Source organism: Sander vitreus, chromosome 9 (genome assembly GCF_031162955.1).
Source record: "Sander vitreus isolate 19-12246 chromosome 9, sanVit1, whole genome shotgun sequence".
In the NCBI taxonomy this organism is placed as follows: domain Eukaryota; kingdom Metazoa; phylum Chordata; class Actinopteri; order Perciformes; family Percidae; genus Sander; species Sander vitreus.
The window spans coordinates 491,833-519,731 of NC_135863.1; the positions used below are offsets into that span (position 1 = coordinate 491,833).

Here is a 27,899-nt window from a genome sequence, read left to right on the forward strand (position 1 = left end):
TGTTTTAAAAAGTAACAAATAAATGTGTTTTAATTTGACTGAAAAAGAGACAATTATGTTGTTAATCGCAATTATTTCTGAGACAATTAATTGTATAGAAACATTTGGAATAGTTCCAGCTCGAGGGACATGTTGATATGTGGGACAAAGAGGTTTTAGTGTGAGGAGTTGGGACTATGGCTGCAGGCCGTGGATGGATTACTGAACGGGAACACCCGGCACAGGCCCCGGGGCCCACAGGGTCAGGGGTCCTGACTCACTTAATGTTTATGAAACAAAACACAAAATGACTGACACACAAACACAAAACCATTACGTAACGTACACGTAACGACTACAAACTACAGCTGTAAAGATTCATCGATTAGTCAGTCAACTATTACGTTTATTACCAACTATTTTTTATAGTCGATCGATCGGTTTGTCATTTTTTTATGGAAAAACAAAAGTCAAACTTCAGCGATGTCAGCTTGTTAAATGTGAATATGTTCTAGTTTCTTCTCTCCTCTGAATATCTTTGAGTTGTGGACAAAAAAAAGACATTTGAGGACTTCATCTTGGGCTTTTTGGGAAACACTGATCCACATTTTCAACATTTTCTGACTTTTTAGAGACCCATTAGAGGAAATAATCAACAGATCAATCGACAATATAAAGTACAAACTACCCTAAAAATAGAGGCAAAACGAATACAAAGGGACCCAAAATGACGTAAAGTAGACTCTTATTTTTGGTGTCTTGTATCTACAGTATGTAGACAGAGTGTGGGGGGGGGCTCTTACACGTCTCATAATCTGTCCATGCTTCAGAGAAATTAACGGGGGGAATAATGTCACTAAATAAAATGAAGATTAACCACTGAATCTGAGACTGGGTCCACACTAAGCTGGCTAAATTAAATGATGCTCCTCGTGTTGTTTTCGTAAAGATGTCTCTCCACATTCAAACACCTCGTCACTACCCGATGTGAGTCGAGTGCAGATGTGAGTTGCACATGCTCAGATTTAAACGGTTAACGGCATATTGCTAACGTTAGCTCAAAACGCCATTCAAGTGACAGCCTTTGTTAGTCTGCCATCGTAGCTCATGCCATTCAAGTGACAGCCTTTGTTGTGTTTGACTGCTAACGCAGCTCTACGCCATTCAAGCAGACTTTGTCGTTTGATTGCAACGTAGCTCAAAACGCCATTCAAGCGACAGCCTTTGTTGTGTTTGACTGCTAACGTTAGCTCAAAACGCCATTCAAGTGACAGCCTTTGTTGTGTTTGATTGCTAACGTTAGCTCAAAACGCCATTCAAGTGGCAGACTTTGTTGTGTTTGATTGCTAACGTTAGCTCAAAACGCCATTCAAGTGACAGCCTTTGTTGTGTTTGATTGCTAACGTTAGCTCAAAACGCCATTCAAGTGACAGCCTTTGTTGTGTTTGATTGCTAACTTGCAGCCAGCAGTGAACAAACTTCCATTTTTATTGTATTGACGTTACAGAAGTCTCTCGTTAGCATCTTGTCGGCTACTTGTCGCAAAGTGACGCATACGCAACTCACATCTGCACTAGACTCACATCGGGTAGTGACACACCTCAACAACAGGAAAACAGTTCAGTCTTTTCTGTTTATCACAGACACAAACATCTGGAGAGCAGCGGACAGACACAGACAGTTTACTTGTTACAGATTCCCATTGTGTCTGTTGTCTGTTGTCATAAACACATACAACTCATGGTTTGGCCACAGTTTGAAAGCTAGAAGACGAAGCAGTACAGAACAGTAGCTCCTGTTGAGTCATCAATCAAATCACTGCGTTATGAGAAGATCAACATTAATACAGGTCGATGTGTGATCAGCTATATTGTCATTTAAAATGAGTGATGACAGGCAGGACTTTGTAAATACTAACCTATTAAGAAAAAGAATAGGAAGTTTTTTTTTTTACACTTCAGATTTTCATATCTGTCTTCGAGGTTTAGAGGTTATGTAAACAGCTGTATTGGCACTTAATGAGTGATGACAGGCAGTGTGTTTGCTAGGATTTTATAAATACCAATCTATGAGGATTAAGAAGGGTATTTTACTTTTTAGATTTTCATATCTGTCCATTCCGGAGAGAAAAAGGTCAAAAACGGAGAGAAAAAGGTGCAACTCTGAGCAAAAGATGGATGGATGCAACTTCACATTTAGCTCAGTGTGGACTTACTAAGATGGATGGACAGCGTTAGAGAAATGGAGGTAGAGGAGGGTGGCGGGGGGGGAGTGATCGGGCCTCGGGGCGGGGTCGGAGGTCACTTCCTGGTCATGCTGCTAGCCAGCATCCTCTCTACCGGGGCGTGGGGGTTCAGATCTGCTGCTGACGCGACCCTCTGAACAGACAGCCGGCCCTCCCGGCCACATCTGGCCGACATTTACACCCAATCTCAACAAACAAACACAACGCACATTTAGCTAATCGCCGATGATGAGAGGAGCGACTTGACCGGGTCAACTCAATCAGGAGGGAGTGTAACTCAACAAAACTGTTGTGATCGAAAGTTGAAAGAAGCCAGCCTGCGGGGGTTTTGAACTGCAGCAGTAAAAACTTCATTTTTTTAGGATCACAAATCTTATTTCAGTTTGGGCAAACAATTCTGTCTCTGTGCTGACGTTTTCTAGTTTAGTAATTAAGAGGCGAACATGTGGAGAGGACACAGAAAATGATGAAATGGCGCGAGGATGTTTTCAGGAAAGAGAAGGAGAGAAGAGAAAAAAACCAAAAAACAAGAGTTGTCAACACAGCGAGAGGGAAGACTGAGCAGCAGTCCTCTGGTGGGTTTTTTGGGTTCCAGATGTGGCGCGTGTCCCTCCCTCTCGCTCTTGTTTCTCATACATTAATTCCCTGGTGCCGTTAGCGGCCGATGCTAATGTGTCTGTCTTGGTCTGCTGGCGGCATACATTAGCCAGTCTTACCTGCGGTATGCAGTCTGTGTCGGCAAACATGGACTTGAATCTGTCGTCCACGCTGATGTGGTACAGAATGCACATGCTGAGCTGTCTCTGGGCCTCGTCAGCTGCAACGTAAACACACGGGGAAGGAGGGAAGTCAATGGATGAATGACTGGTTGTGCCGGAACGCGCCGCGGGATGCCAATGACCACATCTAGGGAGAGCCGTGTGTTTTTAAAAAATATTAATGAGCTGAATGGGCTTTTTTTAACAGCGATTCCTGTTGGAGGTCAGATGGCATTCGGTGCAGAATCAGCAGCGGGCGACTGCAGTTTCTCAGTTTGTCGTGTCTCACGGGTAGCAAAAACATATTAAAAAAAGGTTGAATGTGGAACTGCAGAAGGCTACTGGCTGAAAAAAGGCAAGTGTTTTAATGCTGCTTAAAGGAACAGCTATCCACAATTACAAAACTATATTTTCTTACTCACTTTATTTGTGCAAATTGGTGTGAGTGACATATCTGGATTTCTGCCTCCACCCCAAAACGATGGAAGTGAACGGAATTAAGTTTGTGCTACTCAACAGCATGTAAGGACAGATCTGGAAATATTCTGTCTTTTTATGTTCCTTCATGAACACAAAAACTGGAGTGTATTTTGACTCCATCCCTCGTACATCATGCTGCTGCCACAAATACTCACTAGAGCAGCGGTTCCCAAAGTGGAAAAAGAGGAATCATTTATTTTCACTATAACTCCATCCATAAGTAACACAGTGACACAATGTGTGACTATTTTGGTCATGGGTTTCATACACATTCTGTAATAAAATATCTAAAAGCAAAAGTCGTTTTAAATAGGAGTCAGTGGTTTTAATTTGTGTCAGTTTTCGGGTCCTTCGAGTGAAAAGGTTTGGGAACCACTGCACAAGATTGTCAAATGGGGATTAATCCGCTGCTGAAAATAGGCCCCAACAAATGCACTATTTCCTTCTGTTGCTTACATAAAAAAACTACAGTGACCAGCTGCGTTAGGAAATAACTGGTCACTGATCTTTTAAAGATGTATGTTAGGGCTGTGCGATTTGATTCCGGCTCCTAACGATCACAAAAACAATGTAATCGAGAAAACTGGATTATTCTGCACATTACATTTATCAAGACAACTGTTATTTTGTCCTGTGTCCTGAATAGGAAAGAAAAGTAAACAGCAAAAGTATGATGGGAAAGTGTTCAAAGTGTTTTCACTGTTTTTTAACTTCAATAAATGCAACATCTTTCCAAAAGTCAATGAGTAATCATGTTAAATAATCGAGATTAGGATGCCGAGCAGCCTTGATGTACGTCTTCAGTAGGAACCAATGGGCTCGGAGCTGAGAGACACAGACAGGAAGTCAGACAGTGTTGAGAGAAGGACTAAACACATTGTGGGTTTGGATCGGCACGTGGGATTTGTTGACAATAACAAAAGCCTTCTCTTCTCCGTCAAGAAACAGCGAGCCAGTTATAAGTTAGGACACTCCACAGACTTCAGTGTGAACAGTTTACATAGGGACCTTGTTCTTCGGTAGAAAGCAGTTCCAAAGAAAACTGTGGACAGTGAGCTCTGTGGATTATCCAGAGTAACCGGGACACTATTTGTGGAAAGACACAGTCATGTTGAATTCCTTTTTTTAAAAGCAGCATTAATACATTTCTTTGCTACTTGGAGGCAGCAGACCAAACTGAAAACCTCACAAAGCAACGCCTTCTATATAACATACAGTCAATGGATCTGCTGTAAACATTAAGATATTGGTTAATTCAGTATTTAAAAGATGTATTCACTAACTATTTACCTCACTATTGGAACACAGTGCAGCATAAAACCTGGGCACATACTAGAGCCCGACCGATGTATCAGCGGGCCGATATTAGGCATTTTCCAAACTATCTGTATCGGCATTTCTAATGGCCGATAAATGAATACTTAAAAAATAAAATAAAAAACAGACGGAGTGTTGGCGTTGCATAGTTTGTCCACCAGAGGGCGATCTACAGCGTCCCTGATGGCAACACGTGTTTAACCCTTTAAGTTTCATATCTTAAGTTTGTATTTTTATCCATTTTATTTATCATTATATATATATATATATATATATTTAATATAAGTATAAACAATAACTAATTGTTTTCTTATGCGTTTCTGGATTATTATTTTTTTCGGCCGATATATATCGGAATATCGGATTTTTAAATCACCAAATATTTGTACTGATATCGGCCTTAAAAATCCTTACAGCTATAGCACATACATCCCAAACTATCTGCATGGATAGATCGGAAAGAAAAAAGGTTTCTTGACGCTCTAATGTTTGTCCAATAAAATGAGTACATTCCCCGTCACTGCAGGTTTGGGAGCGTCTAATGCTTCGGCAGCAGCGTGGTGGAGATAAGACAGAATGGATTGAGTGTTAGACTGTCGGTGAGCCCGGGACTGTTATGATGTTGACCTCTGACCAGAGCTGGGGGGGGGGGGTCCTGGAGGCCTGTAGGAGGAGCCAGCTGGGGAGAATTAATAGAGTTCAGACCAGAGTTTGACCCGGGAACTTTTCATTAAGAGAAGTGTTAAGAGAGAGGCTCTTCACTGGACCAGAACCCCCGACAGACCTCCTGTAACGCCCCCCAGCCCCCAAAAGCCCCCACTCAGGTCCAGTTAAAACTGGTCCCAGCCATGTTCGGGCACTGGCCGTACAGGGAGCCTTATCGGCGAGGTATTAGATCCAGATGTGCTCAGTCAAGCCCTGGAATCACAGGAGGGAGAGACGGCTTCTAGCTTTAATTGGGAAAACAGGAGGAAGCATCAATTTTACTGCCTTTAATAAGTCAAAGCTACGCCGCTCGCTGCTCTGGACCTTCCAGCGCAGCCAGCCATTGGCCAGAACATGTGCTTCTCATTAGCGATCCTTTACCTCAACCAATACCTCAACCTGCGTGTAAACACACACACACACACACACACACACACACACACACACACACACACACACACACAGTTGCTGGTAGGAACACGGAGGATCCTTTATGGGCGAAGAGAGAGATGCCATTAAATGTTCAAAACAGTGGTTGGGGTTGGGGCAGGAGAGAGAGAAGGTGAGGGGGAGCTGTTAAGAATTAACTAGACTGTTCAGGGGCAGTTACTGGGCGAGCTAAACTCCAATTACACCCCGGCCTGATTTAAAAGTGCCTAACCTTCGTAAAATTGCACCCGCACACATTTGGAGGCGTCTGGGCTGGCTCTGCGGACAGCGCCGCTCCGCTGTTATTGCGTTTTATGGATAAATAAGCAAGCTGGGTTCGGTCTTCGGAGACATCACACCCCCACTTAAAGTCTCCTCATTTGTTTTTGTTGCAATGTTACGACAACATGCTGCATCACAGAGAGAGGAGGAAAAAAAAGATGAAAACAATCATTCGTTGCGGCCCAAGTCTGATACAAAAGTTCAGTTGATCAACTAATTGAGTGTTTGTTTACTGCACTGGCTGTAACACATGAATGAAAACTGGAGGACGCAAGAGGATTCTAGTACTTTCTGTTGAGATTAGGTGGTGAAGGGATGGATCGAAGTCAGGGGAGGGGGGTGGGGGTGTTGATGAGGACAAGTGAAGGCTCTCTCTCTACTTTCATCTTATCATCAGGGGCCGCGACCTGGGCTCGGGCCCGGATGGAGAGAGTGGAGGCTGACACAGCCGCCTCCTCGCCGTCTTCTCTCTCCAGAGATAAGTCGAGTCCTCGTGCGGGGGGGGGAAGAGGAGGCTCGGCAGTGAAAGCGGATGATTAATGACACATCGGCTCACAGCGTTTCACACATGCGCAAACACACGCAAACACAGGCAAACTCAACAGTGTCAAAACTGTGAGCAGGCGTAATATTTCAGTGCTAGGTTATATTATGTGTGCGCCTCGCTTCCTGTATGAGCGACCCCCACCCGTCACTCCCCCCCCCAAAAAAAAAAAAACACAGCCCTCACTAAATCTCTGAAGACCTCTCCACCTCTCCGGTCCGCTCCGGCAAAAACAACATTTGTGCAGAGGCTCTGGCATGTTATTCTAACAAATATATCATATTAATTATGCGCCGTTACCCGAGCCGCCCCCGGAGAGGCTTCACAAAAGGGCCCCGTCGGAGATGCTTCTGACCGTGTCACGCGTTGAGCCCCCGCGGACCAGACGACGCACCAATCGCACGCTCCGCAGCTTTCAGGAGGTCACCGCTGTAACGGTCACCGGAGGCAGCTCGAGGACGGGGTGCTGTGGAAAAGCTGCACCTGCACGTAGTAGCACGCCTCAGAAATAACAAATTAGAGGCTCCACCGCCGGCTCGGGACAGATGTTTCTTATGCGTCGGTTTTTGTCAGTGAAAACCTGGAATAATGCTTCCCCTGATACACACACACACACAATATACAAGCCCAGTCATAAACACACACCATGGACACAAACACAAACAGTCAGGAACAATAGAATCTAGGGCTGAACGATTTGGGGGGGAAATCTAATTGGGATTTTTCTGCCATATATTATTTTTTTATTTATTTTTTCAAGTTTGGCTTAAATTCGATATTCCCTGTGTTAACAGATACATTATGTCATGGAGCATTATAACATGAAACGCCATCAATAACCACTCTATATTATTATGCGAGGATGCAAACGTGGATATTAATTGCCAGCAAGAAGTGGTTCTCTTTTAACCCTTGGGGTGTCTCTTCCTGCCGACCACGTACTTGTCGTCCACTATGGTCAAAACAGAAAATCACCACTTTTCCGATGGCTTTTTTTCAACCATCCATCTTTACATCTACGTGCATTTTCATAATGTCTAACCGATGAGAAAATATCTGCTCTCTCTGACAACGTAAAGCTGGTGCAAAAAGAATCTCCTCTTCTGTACAAAGCATCTTACAAAATATTTTTTCTACATCTTTGTTGTATCATTAATGACGAAAAGAAAAAAATGGAGGAAATATTACAAAAGACTCGCAAAAATATCTCTCTACATTTCAGGCTCTGCTTCAAATGAAGCAGAGCCTGAAATGTTTTCAACGGCTTAGTTCCTGTATCATGCAAAGTGATGGAAGACCCAAGCATTAACAGCAGATTAATGGGAAGGGTTGGTTGACTGTAATTGCTTAAGAAGGACCAAATGTTATGTTGTCCATCAACATGATTGTCCATGTTGATGGATAATCAACGATTTGTGTATGTCACAGTTTTGTCAGAATACCGTTTAGGAACAGTTGCTATAATATTGAATAAAACAACTCAAAATTCTATGAAAGTAGTGATCAGTAATTGTACTTGCAAAGAGCTTTGTAGGGAACCGTCCATGTTATTTTGGGGTAATATGGTTAAAAAGAAACCCATATTTCTGATAGAGACATTTAGAAAACGGGTCAGATTTGACAGCATGGGACATGGAATCTGTGATATGTAACATTGTTCCAGCATTTATCTTATGCAAAAACTGTAAATATAAACATATACTGAGAGGCTTATGCCTCGACGCAGAGGTCCAGGGTTCAAATCTGACCTGTGACCATTTCCTGCCTGTCTTCCCCCCCTCTCTCTCCTAGCTGTCCTGTCAAATTAAAGGCGAAAAAGCCCAAAAAAAATAATCAAAGAAAAAGAAAGCAGACTGATTACCGAGCAGCGAGGAGACCTTGGGAAGGAGTCCCGTCTGGACCATGTGGCCGCGCAGCGACGTGTCGAAGGAGAGGTTGAGCAGGAGGCGCAGGGCGGTGCTCAGGAGCTCCTGGTGCTCGCAGGGAACCAGCCGAGCCAGCTTCTCCATGGCAAACGTCTCCGCCTGCAGACAACAGAGCAAACAGAGAAGCCACATCTGTAATAACAAAAAATAATAACAACATAACCTCACTTAACAACAGAGTGGGGAGAAGTATTCAGATCCTTTACTTCAGTAAAAGTACTAATACCACACTGTAAAAAAGTCCTGCATTCAAAATGTTACTTAAGTAAACATCTGTACGTATCATCAGAGAAATGTACTTATTTTAAGTAATAGTAGTAATACTAATACCACACTAACTAATAGTACTCAATGCAGAAAAATCTGGAAACTGGAAATGGTCAAAAACTAAGTTAAAACAATTTTTTTAAATAATTTCAGCTGTAATTGTAGGGTATATACATAGTTGGGTAGTTTAAACATCAGATGTTATAAACTACCTGTGTTCTGTGTGCAGGAATCTTAATGTGTAAAGTAACTAGTAACTAAAGCTGGAACAGATGAATGTAGTGGGGTAAAAAGTACAATATTTCTCTCTGAAATGTAGCGGAGTAGAAGTAGAAAATGGCATGAAGAGAAAAAGACTCAAGTAAAGTACAAGTACCTCAACATTTGGACTGAAGTACAGTCCTGGAGTACATGTACTTCGTTACATTCCAACACTGTTTAACAAGCAGCAATGTAACGACATAACGTTCTACGTAATCCTTCTGTTCAGTGAAAGACAGTTTAAAAAACCCATCATGTACATACAGGGCATACCGTTTAAATAAATAGATAAATAAGAATTACACATTTGGGGGGGGGGGCAGTGATGAGATAAAATAGTAAGTACGTTTCACATTTAAAAGATTTTTCATGTTGTAAGGGTTTTACAAAACAATGTCATGTTGTCCATTCATTACTTCTATTTTGGGCAGCTTTTAAAAAGGAACACCATTTCCCAGAACCCCCCAAAGTCATCATGGATTAAACTCCTGGAACAAAACGTCTACTTGTAATTACTTTACATTAACTGTATTTTCTTTTACATCCTAATTTTCATAATTCTTACGGTGAAGAAACCCAATTTTCTTATATATATATATATATATATATATATATATATATATATATATATATATAATGTTGTCATAATTGGCTGTTTTTAACAGAATAAACCACATGGTAGTTTTAGTGTTACATGCAAGAGAGTATTTTTATATTGTACTAGGCCTGCACGATTGATATATTGATATCACGATTCTCTGCCACGATTTTTTTCTCACAAAGTGTAATGTTTATTGCACACATGAACCATAACAAAACAGATTGGCAGTACCAAACAAATTGTTTTTGGCACCTATAGCACACTGAGCATCACCACCAGCCTGTAAACACAGAGGCTTCAATGAATAAAGAAAATGAACATACTGGCCATTTAAGTACAGTAGGCTACCAGAAATAGTAACATATAACACCTTGAGCTAAATATGGCCCTGATACAGGCTCTATCAGGACTAAATATGGCCCTGATACAGGCTCTATCAGGACTAAATATGGCCCTGATATAGGCTCTCTTTGGACTAAATATGGCCCTGATACAGGCTCTATCTGGACTAAATATGGCCCTGATATAGGCTCTCTTTGGACTAAATATGGCCCTGATACAGGCTCTATCTGGACTAAATATGGCCCTGATACAGGCTCTATCTGGACTAAATATGGCCCTGATACAGGCTCTATCTGGACTAAATATGGCCCTGATACAGGCTCTATCTGGACTAAATATGGCCCTGATACAGGCTCTATCTGGACTAAATATGGCCCTGATACAGGCTCTATCTGGACTAAATATGGCCCTGATACAGGCTCTATCTGGACTAAATATGGCCCTGATACAGGCTCTATCTGGACTAAATATGGCCCTGATACAGGCTCTATCTCAAGTCCTTGATCATGTCTTTACATAATTAAAACATGTCAATCAACATGCTGCAGCTACAGCTCCAGTCTCTAGAGAGAAAGGCTGAAAATGCCCCCCCCCCAAAAAAAAAAAAAAAAGTCATTTAAAAATGTAATCGCGAACAGGGGTGAATCGAGATTGTGATTTTAGAACGATTAATCGTGCAGGCCTATACTGTGGTAATGTATTTGTGTATTTGTCCTTATGTGAAAGATCTAAATACTGTGACGTGTATGTGACTTTTAATTCGTGGCAAAACATTTTATTTCCATTTTAAGATTAGATTTTTATCAAGATAATAGAATAGAATAATTTAGTCAAAATATAATAACGTATATTTCATTTTCTACTGGAACATGCGTCCTTAAAAAAAAAAAAATACATGATTTAAATAAATAAATGAAGTGTAAGGATTACTTTCTTTTACTGGATTACATCATCTGTCAGCGGCAACAGCCTGTAGCTCGCCTGCCATTTAGTCACGATTACATGGGAATTAGAACACTGAATTCTCTGTGTGGTAACATTAGCAAATGTCAGATTAGATTGACTTCATTCATCCCAAATTGGGAAATGTCAGTGCTACAGCAGCAACATATAAGACACACAGCACTAGGGCTGCCCGATATGAGGAAAATATCTAAATGCGATTATTTTGGACTGATGTGATTCACAATATTGGCGGGAATGATCATGTTTGTCTCATTATTCTCATTGTCATTGAAAAATATAAAAAAAAAAAGGAATGATTGAAGTGTGATTTTCTGACCCTACACAGCACACATACAGAATATACAATAAATAATAGGATAGAATAAAATAACTATTCAAAAATACAAATAAAAAAAATACAAATGAAAGAATGTACAAAAGCATTTAAAACATCTGTATGAAAAGCTGATTTCTTGCTTTTCCTTTTTCCCCCCAAACCTGCCGCTTTTGGTGAAGCTTCACAGCAGCTACAGGCAGGTGGAGGTGTTGAGCTGATGACACCGAGTCTGACGGGTGCAAATGTGAGCGGCGTTCAGGCTCTGTGCTGTCACGGTGACCGCCGGTGTGACGCTGCAGCTGCGGTGGCGGCTGCCCTCGACAGTCAGTCCGCCGCTGCTTGTTAACATGTCTGTGTCTCTCTGCTGTGGTCTCCCAGCAGCCAGATATCACCGTGACGCAACCTGCTCCCAGTTAAAAAAAAAAAAACGCACTCACTGCTACTGTGTGGAGAAAAAAAAACAGCTCCAGTCTCAGCATCACAAACCAGACGTGGAGCGGCGTAATCAACTGCAGCCTGGGTCAATTACCGCCAACATCCCCCTTCCATTAACGACAGCAGGAAAGCAAACCTATGAGACTGTGGGGGAAGTCATATCTGATTGGGAGAAAGTCACAACATGTTCGCCGAGTAAATAAAAGCCGATGACACACTGTATCGTGAAGTGATCAGTCTTTGAATCAAAGTAAACGTTTGGTCCTTATATGGAAACTCATGTGCACTGATAATCTGGACGTCTGCTGACTGGCTTTTGCTTCATGTTCCAAAACTGCTTTTCATTTCAGTGCACCTGACTCCTGGAACGAAATACAGCACCCCCTTACAACAGGGTTTCTGCAGGTTTCAACAAGTCCAAATGAAGACCTTTTAAGACCTTGAATTTCATTCATAAATGGTCTTTAACCCTCCTGTTGTCTTCCTGTCGACCGTGCAACTCTTACGTTTTCTGGGTCATCATCTGGGTTTTGACACGTTTGTCGTTATTCCAGATGTTATTGTCACTTTCTTTGACATTTGTCACTTTTCCCGGCGGATTTTTAAGCTTTTACGACATTTTTGTCACTTTTTTCGCCCACGTTTTTGAAGCCTGAAGTTTTTTTTTTTTTTCTTTGTCAATTTCTTCTGCACTTCATTTGAAGTTTTGGGGGTTTTTTCTCACGTTTTTGAAGCTTTTTTCACGGAATTTGTGTCACTTTTTTCAACGTTTTTTTTATTTTTATTTTTTCCAAATGCTATAAAGCGTCGTATGGACCCACCCACATCGCGTTTTTTGACAATTTGGTATTTCTGATATAGAAACTTTTTGAAAATGGGTCAAATTTGACCCGAGGACATCAGGAGAAAGACATTTTTAAAGACCATTATGAATGAAATGTAAGACCTACATCACGACATCAAAAAGAAAGATGTCAGATTCCAGAAAACATTGTCCGAAACAAGTCCCCGATTTCCTCTTCAGCATTAAGACACTGGTGTCAAGATTGTCTAAACCATCCCATAATGTCTAAACCATCTGAGGTAGACTGACATTATGGGATGGTTTAGACCACGTAGCTCGAGGTCAGTCTACCTCAGATGGTTTAGACATTATGGGATGGTTTAGACCACGTAGCTCTAGGTCAGTCTACCTCAGATGGTTTAGACATTATGGGATGGTTTAGACCACGTAGCTCGGAGTCAGTCTACCTCAGATGGTTTAGACATTATGGGATGGTTTAGACCACGTAGCTCGGAGTCAGTCTACCTCAGATGGTTTAGACATTATGGGATGGTTTAGACCACGTAGCTCGAGGTCAGTCTACCTCCAATGGTTTAGACATGGGATTTTGGAAACCATCCCATAATGTCTATGTGGTTGTGTAATGAAGGTTTCTGCTCCTGTAAAAGCTAGAAGTCCGTATAAAAACAACCTTGTTTTAAGAAAAACATGTTTTAACTACACTACCCACAATCCTAAGCCTAACAGTAACGTCTCTGATTGGTCCAACTCGCTGTTACCATAGAAACGTTTACCGTACCCGCGAAACCGCGAACGGCTAGAGCGAGCTTCTACCTTTGAAGTCTCTGATAGTTTCTGGACACGGTCTCGGACCTTCGGCCTTTTTTGCCGTTTTCAAAATGTTTTTTTTGCACCGAATCAAACGTGTTATGCTCACTATTCATCTCGTAGCTGGTTGGCTCGGTTCCAGAAAAATATATAATATATATATATATATATATATATATATATATATATATATATATATATATATATATATATATATATATATATATATATATATATATATATATATATAAAATCAAAACGTCAATGAAACATTTGAATGGGAGACACTTCCGGAGACAGAGCCGAAAAAAAGTGGGGGGTCACTGTTGAGTTCTACATGGACTTTTTTTTATTTATTTAACCTTTATTTATCCAGGTAAGTCGTAGTAGTACCACCACAGTCTGATCTGCTGCCCCTGAACAGCTCCACTGGAGCGGTTGGAGGTTAAGGGCCTTGCTCAAGGGCACCTCAGTGGTGGTAATGAGGGAGGGGCAAGCGCTGCTCTTTCACTTTCCCCACCCAGATTTTCTCCTGCCGGTCTGGGGATTGAACCGGCGACCTCCCGGCCCCAAGCTCGCTTAATTAATGAACACACTTGTACCTTTTGGACATTTCAGAAATCTGAAAATGTAGTAGCTTTCTATTGTTCCTATGATGGTGTCGCTTCATTTCTGGGTAGCTTTGGTTTTTCTTTCCTTTGTCTTAGGAACTGACTCGATGTCATTGGAAATGAGATCTCGCGAGTATAAATAAAGGCTGGATGAATACTTAACCCTGGTGTTGTCTTCACCGCCGTCCATGAACTTGTCATTCCGGGTCAAAATTGAAAAAAATTGAGGATTTTTTGGAACATTTTCCGACTTTTTTAATGCTTTTGTTTAAATTCATGGTCAATAAACCTAATAAAATGACATTATACCTCATTTTTGAGTTTGAAAAAAGCAGATATGAATTATTTTGACTAATAGATAAGATCAGAGGATGTCGAGTGAATAACAGACTGGTTTACGTTAAAGTTTGGTCAGGATGCATGGGTTCCATACAACGTATATGCATGCATCCATGTTATTTTGGGGCAATTTGGTTGTTAAGAAACCCATATTTCTGAAAAGGAAAACACAAGGGTTAACCGAGTCAAAGTATTTCCCTGTTGGACACATGCTCAAGTGGGTCCAAACCCCCCCTGAAGGGGTTCTTTAATCTGAATCAAAGATACACTGAAGGGGGAAACACGGAGATAAAACCAGTTCCTAACAGGGTCTGGCTTTGATAAAGCCCCAGATTGGAACCAGGTGGGGGCTGGATTAGGGGAGAGTGGGAGCGCCGAGCTTCCCATACGAGCGCTGTGGGACACGTGGCCAAAAGCGGACCTTCTAAGCATTTATTAAATGGAAATTTGACGAGCATGGTTTCGACTGGCATTCCTACAGGGGAACGGCCATTTGTCAAAATGACGTCGGGAGGGTTTCAATGAACAAATAAAGAACGATTGTTTCCTCTGAAAATGTGATTAATTGAGTTAAAATGTCTCAAAACAATGCTGTTAAAAAAAACATTCATTAATAATGGTGGAAAGAAGGTCTAATTTAAAGAGCATCGACTCAAACAACACATGGATATCAAACATTTTGGCTGAACAGTAAATTAATTAAACCAAATTAAATCCAAAATATGTTGATCCAAGAGTTGTTTTACTTATAACTTCATTGCAGGATTACGTTCTTATTTTGCTGAAGAAATCCGTGATTAATGTCATGTTTGTTGTTTCGCTGAATCCGAGGAACATGAGGAAAAGCCTCCGTGGGAAGAATAGCGTAATAATGAACCCGTTTGAAATCCAGACTCCACAACTGATGCTGAGCACAATGTCACGTTCATGTAAACACATACTGAAATGCAAAAGAAGAGAGCGAGCAGTAACACGAACATGTGCTGCTCCAACGGCCTCCACTCTCAGGATTTCAGGCCGGATTTTGGGAACCTGGCTGCAGGGATTGGCTCCCATTCAGACACAAAAGCATCTTAGAGGATGTTGGGTGATCAGGTCTGTTGATCCCAGAGGTGTTGGATGGGGCTACAGCAGTGGCTCTCAAACGTTTTCCAACAGTGTTCCCCCTTTGAACTGAAAAAGGCGACAAAACCTTGGAAAAAGACGGTAGAACGAAGGAAGGAAGTGAGGCAAGAAGAGGTCGAAGATAGAAGCAAAAACTTAGAAAAGGGACAAACTTCAAAAATATTTTACCAACAATGTGACGTTTTTGTCGTCTTCCTTGGACCTATTCTTGCCCTACTTCCTTCTTCTGTCTTTTTTTTACAAGTTTGTTGCTTTTTTCTAAGTTTTTGTCCCTTTTCCATTTCTATTTTCGACCTCTTCTTGCCTCACTTCCTTCTTTCTTTCTACCGTCTTTTTCCATCATTTCATTTATTGAAAAGATTTCTGGTACAGGATATACAATCCTCTAAAAAACACAATCAAATACTTCTTCTGGAAGCTCGTTCCGTGATTTTACCGCACGGAGTGTGAAAAACCTCTCTCTTTTCAGACAGGCATGTTCTAGGGTAAAGTATTAAAGAATGACCTCGTGTCTCGCACCTATTGTTCCAAAACTGAAAGCATTTAAATGTTTTTCAGTGACAAGGCTGTTGTTTAGTTGTTTAGTAAGTCTATCGCTGACATCGCTGTATAAAAAAGTCTGTAGAAAGTTGTACAATGGTCTGGTCCAACAGCTTTGTAACTGAAAAACATTTTGCAAAAGATCTCCCGTACTCCCTGCAGTCCTCCAAAGCACCCCTCGGGGGACACGCACCCTCATTTGAGAAACACTGCACTACGGGGAAAGATCAGGGCCAAATCCTCCCTGGCAGAAACCAAAAATATGTCCGTTGATCGTATATTTGGAGGACCTTAATGGAAATTAGCCTTCGGACTTTACTGCGTTTTTATCCTCTGGGATTGTTAATGTAATTGCTGCTGTGCAGTGCTATATGTGGTTCTATTTTAAATAATCAAATAAAACAACGTTCTGAATGTTCCAGTAGAAAAAGTGCCAGTGCCGACAAGCAGTAGCCTAGTTTCTTTTCTCCACTTTCCACCCTAATCCCGATATCCGTCTCATCTTACACTTGTTTGTATTGCGACTGCTGCACAGCAGTATCTCATACTGTCTGCACTGTTCATAAGCTTGAGTGCATCCTGCAGAGGTGTTGCATTATTTCTGGAATACACGCAGGAGTAGTATTCCAGTAGGAGTATGCAGGAGTATGCAGTAGAGCTCTGAGGGAGCCAGGATGCGTGGGGGAGCCATCGTGCATACGTGAACACCGTTAGCAGCAGGTTTGTATCAGCACTCTTAGTTAAGATGAAAGTTAACCCTCTGAAGTCTGAGGGCATTTCTACATATCTTCTTGAATGCTCCTTTGAAGGGTATTTGCATATAAACTGATCCCCATGTGTTTCACGTCAAAATGTTCAGAACAAACTCAGCTTTCTGTATAGCGACGCCCCAAACTGTTCTAGAGCAATGAACAGATTGAAAGAGGCCCTGAAGCGGAAACATTTCTCAAATCTCTTGTGAAAAACAAACCTACACTCAACTGTTTTGGTGCTTAAAATAGTAAATAAATGTCTAAAATGAAATGTTGTACTACCGCTTGTTGAGTAGGAGTGTTGTCAAACATGGCTCGGACTCGCCGGTGCGTCTTTAGTCCTCAGAGCGTTAAAGAAGGGGAGGAAAAGAGAAATCAAGTGTGTGAACAGTGTGACACCTCGCCCTGCTCTCTCACCATGTCGTTCTTGTTCTCCAGGAAGATGGAGAGCTTCTTGAGGAAGGAGAGCGCCACCAGCAGCAGCTCCTCGTCCTCCCGGTCCAGGAGCTTCACCAGCATGTGGACGATGTTTTTGTTCCTTATCTTCAGCTCCGTGCGGGTGTCTTCAGCCAGGTTCAGCAGCAGACACAGAGACACTGCAGGGACAGAGACAACGGCATCAGCCCGGGAAACACGCGCATTCATTTAGCTGCAAACCACTTACAGCCCCTCGCTCGTTTTTGTTTCGTCAGTTCGGATTTTATTTAGACTCTCGTGCATCTTGGGGCTGCAAACCAAACGGTTATCTATCTACGCCGAAGGAAGCGTAGTCATGGACGAGAGGCTCGCGAGCGGCGCGAGGTCAAGTCAAGTGGCTTTTATTGTCATTTCAACCATATTTCGTTTTCATTTTCGTATATAGTGAGACGAAACAACGTTTCACCATGGACCAAGTGGTGTTACACACTGAGCACACTATTACATTTAAAATATAAAAAAAAACAACATTTGAGACAGGCATTTAGTGCACACACATCATAGACTACACATAAAGTGCAATTACTTCTTAAAGTAGAGCATTTAAGACAGACAAGGGACAGGACAAACAACCAACAACAAAAGCCAGGGCATAAGTAGACTTGTAACAGAGCACTGATTGTTATAAGATGTAAGAGATGTAAACCGTAATGGTGTCCTTCTCGGCTGAGCTGTAGCTGTAGCTAACCGATAGCTCAGGCGAGGAGGACTCTTCCTTCTGCGAGGTTCCTGGTCTGTGGATTATCCTGAGTAACCAGGTCATGATTTCGGGAAAGAGACATTACTGTTGAGTTTTGAAAATGTATTTTTTGGGCGCTTAAAGCACCAAAAGCAGAGTGCCATCTAGTTCTGTTATTTTGAAGAGAAAGCAGACAACACCGGGCAACTCGCACAGAAGTAGGGCTGTGCAATTAATCAAAATCTAAATCGTGATTATGATTTCGGCTCCCAATGATCACATAAACAGATTAAATCGAGAAAAACAATTATTTAGCTCATTACGTGTTACGTGTAACTCTTATTTTCTCTTGTGTTCTGAATGAAAAGTTTAAATAGGAAAAGTATGAAGGCAAATGTCAGTTGTTTTTTTACTGTTGATTTATTGAACTTATTCCACTGTTTTTTTAAGTTCAATAACTGCAACATCTTTCCAGAAGTCAACTAATCGTGTTAAATTATCGTGATTTCAATATTGACCGAAATAATCGTGATTATATTTTTTTCCATAATCGAGCAGCCCTTTAAGCCCTAGCAGCAAATATGAATTTTTTAACTTTGGGGTGAACTTTCCCTTTAAACAAACGGAGCTGGCGACGCAGTGAGTAGACTGGTGTTAGCTCCTTATTAGTCTATATCGACGACATTTCATTCCCAGGATTCCGCCGGATGTCCCTCATTTCAGCCGGATGTCCGTCCCCTTCCTCTTTCTCTGTGTTGGCGTTCCAACCTCCGGCTGATTTGTGAGGACTATGGTTAACTGCTCCTCAGATCTCTGCAGGGTAAATCCAGACAGCTAGCTAGACTATCTGTCCAATCTGAGTTTTCTGTTGCACGACTAAAACTACTTTTGAACGTACACATGTTCCACCAAAACAAGTTCCTTCCAGAGACTATTTAGCAGAGGCACCGTGGCTCTGCACAGCACTTAGCACCGCCCAAGACGATTGTGATTGGTTCAAAGAAATGCCAATAAACCAGAGCACGTTTTTCTCCCATCCCAGAATGCTGTGTGGACTAGCAACAAGGGTTACCTCTGAGAAGCTGCTCCTGCTTGGCCAGAAGGCTCTGGTACTTCCTGAAAGACTTCTCATGTTCTTTCTTCAGATTTTGGTTCTCAGAGGATTCTTCAGGTAAAATCAAGTCAAGGAACTCAAAGTGTCTGCCTACACTGCCTAAAATGTCGGCGAGTACGCGAGTGCAACCAAAGATGCTCTTTCTAAACCGTCTCTGGTGTAATGGTCAGTCAGAGATCGCGTTAGAGAAATGTCAGCAATTTGGCAATATTTTACAACTGCGATGTGTAGAGTACACTATGCAAGGCTTCAGTTTGGAGCGATGGCAGTTTCAGTTACACTACTAAATGCACTTTACTAGTTTTTTTTGTTATTTATTCCATTTTTAAAGCACTGGTATCGGATCAGTGCTCGTATTGGCCGATGCACAGGTTCAGGTATCGGAAACGGGAAAGAAAAAATGGTATCGGAACATCTCTAATGAAAACTGTCACCAAGACTACTGTGCTCAGCTGGGTGAGCAAATCATCTATCTTATTTGGTAAAAACTGTGTAAAACTTGTTGGATGACTCTTAATAAAAAGGATATAGGCCTTCTTCTTCTTCTGTAGTTCGTCTTGCCAGAGGTCGTACCTCTTCAGCTCGTGCTCGATGATGTTCATGCACAGGGCCCCGATCTTAAAATGAGTGACCAGGCCATGGAACTGGGAGAAGCTAGAAGAGAATTAACAGGGAGAGAGAGAGAGAAAGACTTCCATTTATCCAAAAGTGTATTTTCAAAAACTGAAAAATCCACTTTTCTTAGAGGGGGGGGGTTTGAGGATTCCAGCTGGGAGCTGTCATTCAAACGACCCGATCCGTCACCCCTGAAGTAGTTTACAAAGTAAACTGTCAAAGTCAAAACACACTCAGTCAAACAGTGTGTCCTGGTCCGACTTAATAATCAGCCCAAGTTGAACCGTTTCGCAATCCAAACAGCGTAACGTGGAGATGGACACGAGCCAAGAGTGACGATCAGTTTTCAGACGTGCACGTCCTCTCGCAGCCTAAATCAGCTCTGACAGACGTTTATGTATTATTCTAGCGAGGACTAATTTTAGGGTTTCCTAACCCCCAGTTGGAGAGGGAAACTTCAGGACTAGGTACGCTGCCAAAGATGGAGGACTACTGTAAGAAAAGGAGAGAGCAGTGAAGAGAGAGGAGAGCAGCGTGCTGTTACAAATGTAAAATGTTTTAACTGCACTGATCTAAGTGGGTTTGTACTTCAAATACAAAAAAATATACACTATGTGGACATACTTTGTGTACCGTTTATCTGGGTCTGTTATTCCTGGTCTGGGTTATGGTACGTGTCCACACAGTGGTGTTTGTTCTGACGGGAGGGATCGCACCGCTTCCCAGCATCAGACACTTGATGGACGACCCACTGGCAGTTATCGGTTTCTCGGCTCGTTTTGGTAACCTTTGCTTACTTCACGGAAAAAACGTTCAGCAAAATGTGTTTCTGAAAACATTTTACACAAAAATCTTTAATAACCGTTTAATCTGTCTTCATTTCAGACCAACATCGGCCAGTTTAAAAGATTTTCGGGAGTTTTCGAGCTGGACGTCCTCCATTTGCATAAAGTAGCCTGTGTTCAACTTTCTGCAAATGAGGCGCGGGCACCTCGACTCTCCGTCTCTCTAAAGTCCCCGCGACGCTACTAGAATGCATCACCCGGCTGCTTACAGAGACAACGAATGGTAAGCGTGGAAATGACGCTGCCTGTGGAAACGTACCTTTGGTCCCAATGAAGGGAAATCCTAATATTAGTCCCTTCAACTTGACATTGTCTTCATGCACAAAACCAGGTCCATTAGGAATTGGTTTTCCCAGTTTGGTGTGGCCCTGACCTCAACCATCCAGCACCTTCGGGAAAGTGGATTCAGAGCAACATGTTCAACTATCTCACAGAGAAGTTATGTTTGGCTGTCCATGAAGTGTCTTGCTACTGCTAGGTGTGTCCACACTGATTGAGAACATGAAAACCAAATCATATTTTCTCTTTTTCTGCAGAAAGAGCATCGATGGGTTGGTCTCACTTTGGGTGGGTGGAATCAGGTAAAACAACAACCATCCTTTTAAAATATATCGGTTTAGTCATCGTAACAAATTAAAAGGCATGGACGTGGTCCAAAAACACAATATGCAGGAGGGAAAGGGCAAATCACAAAATGTACATCATGCAGACCCTTGCGGCCATGCAAAAGTGAAGACAAGCCCAAAAGACATCACTCTAAAAGGGGAATCTCAGATCCAAACAAACACTGGAATAGCAGATTATGATGTCAGGTTACAAAAGCAAGGGGCTTTGTATGAAAAACGCAAAGCTGTAAGAAACAGAAGCACCCGACTTAAAAACCACATGACCACTGAGCTGTTGGAACGAAGAGGCAAAGTCAGACGCAGAAACTAGTTTGAACTGCCGCTGTACCTGGAGAAGCAGAAGAAGACATAGATGATGGTTGTTGCCAGGTCGACGCTCTGCTTCCAGTCCTCCCTCAAAACTCTGGCCAGGGCTCCTAGGGCCGTCTCTGACCACACACACACACAAACACGTATCAGTAAAGACAAAGAAAGACACACACACACACACACACACACACACACACACACAGATACAGAAAAGGTCAGACAAAAGGAAGCATGACGGGAACGAAGGACTACAGCTGAGAAAGAGAAACTAAATGCAAAGCGTCTGTGTGTGGAATTCAATCAGAGTCCGACTGAGCAGAGAGCAGTGCATGTGGAGGTTGATTTGAAGAAGCGTGGGGGAATGCGATGAGGTCGGAGGCTCCGGAGGATTTTTGAGCTATTGGTGCTTCTCAACTTAAGAGACGTGGCGTCCCAGGGTTCCTCTCCGCTTTCCGCGCTGACCCCGGGGGCCTCTGGGTTCACACGAACACTCGGCTCTTATCAACGGAGCAGACGGAGTGGGCCGAAGACGGGTTATGACAGAGACAAATGAAGCGGTGCCATCCCCCCCCTCCCTCGGCTGCAGAGGATGACGGCTCCGTGCTGTTGTTGTCACGGAAGGGAGCGGAACCGAAGCCGAGCTTTTCTTTTCCTTCAAAAGGGGCGCGTAGGGGACGAGCTGATAACAGCCAACGGATTGTACACTCAAAACAATAAAATAAAATAAACTCACTTTTTGTCCAAATGCAGTTTTAGTTTAAGAATCTGAAATATGTCTACGGTTTGCACTTGTGAACTTTAGCGATTGGATCCACTTCAACAGGAAAAATATTATTTTAATAATATGTTATTAGCATGAAAGTTTATCCTCGACATTCCCAGAGCTGTCAACCACATCTCAAGACCCTCTCCAGGTGGAGTACACACACACACACACACACACACACACACACACACACACACGATTGGTCAATCCCAGCATCTACTGTCTGTTTCTAACGCGTTTAGCTTCTGGTTCAGTGTGCAGCTGTACCTTGTTTTTAGTTGTGGGGTGGAATTTTTCTGTACTTTGTTGCTGTTGCCAACGTTTTATGTTCGTCATGGACCTTGATGTGATTTGACGGCTGCTGCAGATCGTATTTCCTTCGGGATAATAACGTTAAAGTTGAAGAGCTAATGGTAACAGTGCAAACAGAGCATTAGTTAGCTCCGTGGTTAGCTCCCTCCCGGGGGCGACTGCTTGGAGAGTCGTGCTCGTCAGCGGTGAACGGACTGTATTTATATAGCACTTTTCTAGTCTTAACGACTACTCAAAGGGCTTCTACACATTACAGGAACCATTCACACACATTCATACACTGTGGCCGAGGCTGCCGTACAAGGTGCCACCTGCTCATCAGATAAACATTCACACACATTCACACTCCGATGGCGCAGCATCGGGAGCAATTCACGGTCCAGAGTCTTACCGAAGGACACTTCGACACGGGAGTGCAGGGCCAGGGATCGAACCACCAACCATCCGATTGCTAGGCGACCACTCTATCACCTGAGTCAGGGTAAAGTTAACTGTCCCGACCAGGACGCAGATGTTAACCTCAGCGGGTAACCTCTTTATGAGTGGCTGTGTAATTAGCGGGATAATGTCGAGCAAGCCGGTTATTACGGCGAATTAGGACCTCGACAGGGTGCTGCTGGACTTTACTATTTAGATTATTGAACTTTAGTCAGCAGAGGAAGGTACCGTTCTGTATAAGCTCCTCCAGGTTGTCGGGGTTGCGAGCCAGCTGGAGGATGAGCGTGGCTCCTCTGATCTTCTCCTGGATGTCCTCATACAGCAGCTCCACGTACTCACTGATGCTGTTGATGCTCGCCTCCTCGTCCAGCTGAGGGGGAATAAAACAGCTCAACCAAGGGACGAATGGGAAATGTCCTCAGAACTGTGTACAAAATTCCCTGATTCCAGCTTGTTAAATGTCAATATTTTCTAGTTTCTTCTCTCCTCTGTGACAGTGAACTGAATATCTTTGAGTTGGAGACAAAACAAGACATCTGACGACGTCATCTTGGGACTTTCGGGAAACACTGATCCACATTCTTCACCATTCTCTGACATTTTAGAGACCAAACAACTCATCCATTCATCCAGAAAATAATCCATAATGGAAATAACTGTTAGTTGCAGCCCTGCCGGGTCTGCTCCTACCTCCACTCCAGCGTACGGTGTGAAGTCTCGAGGCGAGATGCGTTTCTTCTCTTGGTTGTCTGTGAAAGGTAACATTCAGCATCACAAAAAGGAAAATTACTTTGCTCTTGAGGAATACTTTTAAAAAGGTGCAGTAGGTAAGCCTTATAAAACTAAACTGCATGTCAATCACTGCTCATGCACACGCATTCATTCTCCCTTGTGGGGGGAGGGGCTTAGGAGACCGTTTTGGGATTTAGCAGAACGGGGGGGAGGGACTGAGAAGTCCTGGATCTTCACAATCCTACCTACGGCACCTTTAACCATGAATATTACAGTGTTAGTGAAGTAGTCATGATGAACTCTTGAATACCATTTGAATGTTTGCGGTTTTGCAAATAGAAGAGCAGCTGCTCCACCTCGAGGAGTTTGGACGGGTGAATCAGCCGGCACTCCTCCACGACCTTCCGGGCCAAAGAGGACGTGTCCGTGTGGGCGTTCAGGCTTTTCAGGCGAATACTGAAGGACAAACACATAGACGAGTGAAATCACAGCTTTTGAGAGAAACACTGAGCACCTGCCTCTCAGACGCAAGGTATAAAATGAAATCATGATACATAAATAGATGTAGTCCAATGTTATTTCCCTTGCGTTATACAAGACTACGGTGCACATATTTGGCGGTTTGTTTTTCAATTTAAGAAAAAAAGAAGCAGTTTGACATCATTTAGGAGCCTTTTTATCACCATATCTGTGTCTAAAACGTTGGAAAGGTAAAGCAGATAATAAATACATAACTCTGAAAAAGTTTAAAGGGGACCGACTACAATAGTTAGAGCTGAGGAAAGTCTTTCAGTTATTTTGGTGCTCACATCGATTTCATGTGACGGCTCTATTATAATGGTCGGGAAAACCCTGTAATCTAGGATTCTGTTTGACAAAATATGTGTCAACGGTATTTTTCTTGGTCTTAAGCATAAACTGTATCTAAAGATGGACGTCGCATCTGCACTGCGTTATTATGGAACCCACGCAACTTTGAGGCAAGACCCGCCCTTCAATAGCATTCACACGCTGCCATTGGCCAGGCGTCCAGATGGGTCCTATCCCGACCAATCGGCTATCCTAACCTTAACTACTCGAGGTCGATGCTTCGTAGGGCGGGACCGTGGGATCCATAATAACGCGTCTCCACTAGGGTCGGGTACCGTTTGGATTTTTACGATTCCGATGCCGAACCGGTACTTTTAAAACGATTCCAATTCCTAAACCGATTCTTGAAAAACTGAAAAATGACATCAAAGAAAGGCTCTTTTATAGAGGTATTGAAAATGATTTACATTTGACAATATATTAACGTTTTAAAATACTTCAATATATAATAAGTAGGGCTGTCAATCGATTAAAAAATGTTATCTAATTAATTACATACTCTGTGATTAATCGCATACATAATTAACGGTGCCTGAACTGATACTTTTTAAGAAAGTAAAAAAAGAAAAGAAAAAAAAAAAAAAAAGGTACTAAACAACAGTCGGTGACATTAAAGAACAGCTTGTTTATTGCTAAGGCCATATGGTCAAAATTAAATGATTTAATAATAATGTAGAACAATAACAATAACTTATTTCACTAGTAAATCGCTGTTGAACGACAAAAACAACAACCAGATGGAAAAGGACATTTACAATAACTTCAAATGCACCACGAGGCTGTAGTTTACCAGTTTCATTGAACGCACCGTCTGTGTTGTTGCTCCGAAGGCAGCTGCAGATTGTTACATCCCGGTGTTGAATCCTCTACAGTAAAACACAGTCACACTTTACACCGTTTAGCGTTAGCTGTCAGCATTTTAACAGTGTTTAATCCAGCTACTAGCTAACGGTAGGCTAACGTTAGCTGCTGTCGAGTATAGTGTTAACTAGCTAGCGGTAGGCTAACGTTAGCTGCTGTTGAGTATAGTGTTAACTAGCTAGCGGTAGGCTAACGTTAGCTGCTGTTGAGTATAGTGTTAACTAGCTAGCGGTAGGCTAACGTTAGCTGCTGTTAAGTATAGTGTTAACTAGCTAGCGGTAAGCTAACGTTAGCTGCTGTTGAGTATTGTGTTAACTAGCTAGCGGTAGGCTAACGTTAGCTGCTGTTGAGTATAGTGTTAACTAGCTAGCGGTAGGCTAACGTTAGCTGCTGTTGAGTATAGTGTTAACTAGCTAGCGGTTAGCTAACGTTAGCTGCTGTTGAGTATAGTGTTAACTAGCTAGCGGTAGGCTAACGTTAGCTGCTGTTGAGTATAGTGTTAACTAGCTAGCGGTAGGCTAACGTTAGCTGCTGTTGAGTATAGTGTTAACTAGCTAGCGGTTAGCTAACGTTAGCTGCTGTCGAGTATAGTGTTAACTAGCGTCACCTGCAGCGGTGTTTGTGTTTCCTGTAACGTCTGTTTCAGAGCAGCAGAGAGAAGCGCAGACATATCAGTGGCACCAGATTTTCGTCTGTATGCAAACGTCAATATGGAACGGATTAATCTGCGATATTTTTTTTAACGCGTTATTTTTTCTCAGATTAATTAATCGAAATGAACACGTTATTTTGACAGCCCTAATAATAAGTAAACCTAAGTCACCTAACAGTGAATGGTTAATAAGCTTTTGCGTCCGTTGTGTTGAGCCCAGAGGGAAAATATGGCATTTTAAAAGTAGCCTACATTTACGGTAGCTGGCTAGAGGTAGACTACAGAGAAAGTGAGATATGTTTACGTCCGTTTCGGAGCAACAGAGGGAAAATATTTCAGTCGACACATTAAGTGGAACTGAAATGAGGAACCGAAATTTGCGTTCTAACCCGGTCCGATTCCTACCGGTTGCGCAGTGGAACCAGGTTTTGGTACCCAACCCTAGTCTCCACTGCTGGATACGCCATCTTTAATTTTGGAGCCAGAGTCTGCTACAGCTGCAAAGATTCATTGATTAGTTGTCGACTAGTCTCGCATTGCCAGACCTTCCTCCACAGCGCTGTGGACGAGGGTCTGGCTAGTCCACACAGCATTCTGGGATGGGAGAAAAACGTGCTCTGGTTTATTGGCATTTGAACCAATCACAATCGTCATGTGCGGCACTAAGCTCCGCATGTAGGAAGTGGAACGTCGAGGATATAGACTAGTTGTTTCAATAACTGATTAATCAGTTTGAGTCATTTTATGTCAGCTTTGTTAAATATAAATATATTCAAGTTTCTTCTCTCCTCTGACAGTAAACTGAGTTGTGGACAAAACAAGACATTTTAAGGACGTCATCTTGGGCTTTTTGGGAAACACTGATCCACATTTTTCACCATTTTCTGACATTTTAGAGACCAAACAATTAAACCATTCATCCAGGAGGAAATAATCCACAATCGTTAGTTGCAGCCCTACAGATGGAAGACACTCGGTTTCTAATCCTCACATTTTCTGACACTCCTTGCGTTCTCCGACCATGGGGTTCCCCAGCTCTCCCAGGACGGTGGCCTCCACCTCGTACTGAACCACCAGCGCTCGCTCAGTGGGGTGGACATCTATACTGCAGCCCTTCACTCTCCTGTGTAGGTCACACAGACACAAAGTCAGCAAAACTATAACATCATATCCAACAGCTTATTTCATTTCTTTCACCCATTATTAATACACTAAATGCTCATTCTGGTTTCTTTCACTTTAATTTTGCCAATACGATACAGTACTTTCAAAAAAGACACAGCACTTCTTTATGAATGAATGGTTTATTTTCATGTCTGGCCACTTACACAGCCCATCCTTTATAGGATGATTCAGACACATGTTAAATAAACACTTTCTTAGTGCTGACACAAAACAAAATATGTACATAAACGAAACACAACAAAGAAACAGATAAATACAGGGTAAACAAGTAGTGGACTTAAGTAGGGAGCAGCCCTATGTTCCCTCAGCCCTATGTTCCCTCAGCCCTATGTTCCCTCAGCCCTATGTTCCCACAGCCCTATGTTCCCACAGCCCTATGTTAGGGCTTAATATTTGAAAATAATCTTAGAAATGTGTGAACTGTGGGAACATAGGGCCTAATTTTGAAATAAATCCTAGAAATATGGGAACATAAGGCTGAAGGAACACAGGGCTGAGGGAACACAGGGCTGAGGGAACACAGGGCTGAGGGAAGTGGGAACATAGGGCTGAGGGAACATAGGGCTGAGGGAAGTGGGAACATAGGG

The 27,899-nt window shown here is 42.5% G+C and overlaps 1 protein-coding gene across 2 annotated transcripts in view; it reads right to left on the reverse strand.

The window, feature by feature from the left end:
- kifap3a (kinesin-associated protein 3a) overlaps positions 1 to 27,899 on the reverse strand; it is a 52,938-nt gene that overhangs the window by 23,674 nt on the left and 1,365 nt on the right. For both annotated transcript variants that reach the window (XM_078258271.1, XM_078258272.1), the window contains exons 2-11: positions 27,119 to 27,250; positions 24,055 to 24,200; positions 23,703 to 23,761; positions 23,241 to 23,382; positions 21,516 to 21,615; positions 19,631 to 19,755; positions 19,060 to 19,158; positions 17,249 to 17,427; positions 8,601 to 8,763; positions 2,941 to 3,041 (exon numbers count right to left, since the gene is read on the reverse strand). In XM_078258271.1, the coding sequence (XP_078114397.1) occupies positions 2,941 to 3,041; positions 8,601 to 8,763; positions 17,249 to 17,427; positions 19,060 to 19,158; positions 19,631 to 19,755; positions 21,516 to 21,615; positions 23,241 to 23,382; positions 23,703 to 23,761; positions 24,055 to 24,200; positions 27,119 to 27,250 (1,246 nt within the window). The remainder of the gene's footprint in view (positions 1 to 2,940; positions 3,042 to 8,600; positions 8,764 to 17,248; positions 17,428 to 19,059; positions 19,159 to 19,630; positions 19,756 to 21,515; positions 21,616 to 23,240; positions 23,383 to 23,702; positions 23,762 to 24,054; positions 24,201 to 27,118; positions 27,251 to 27,899) is intronic.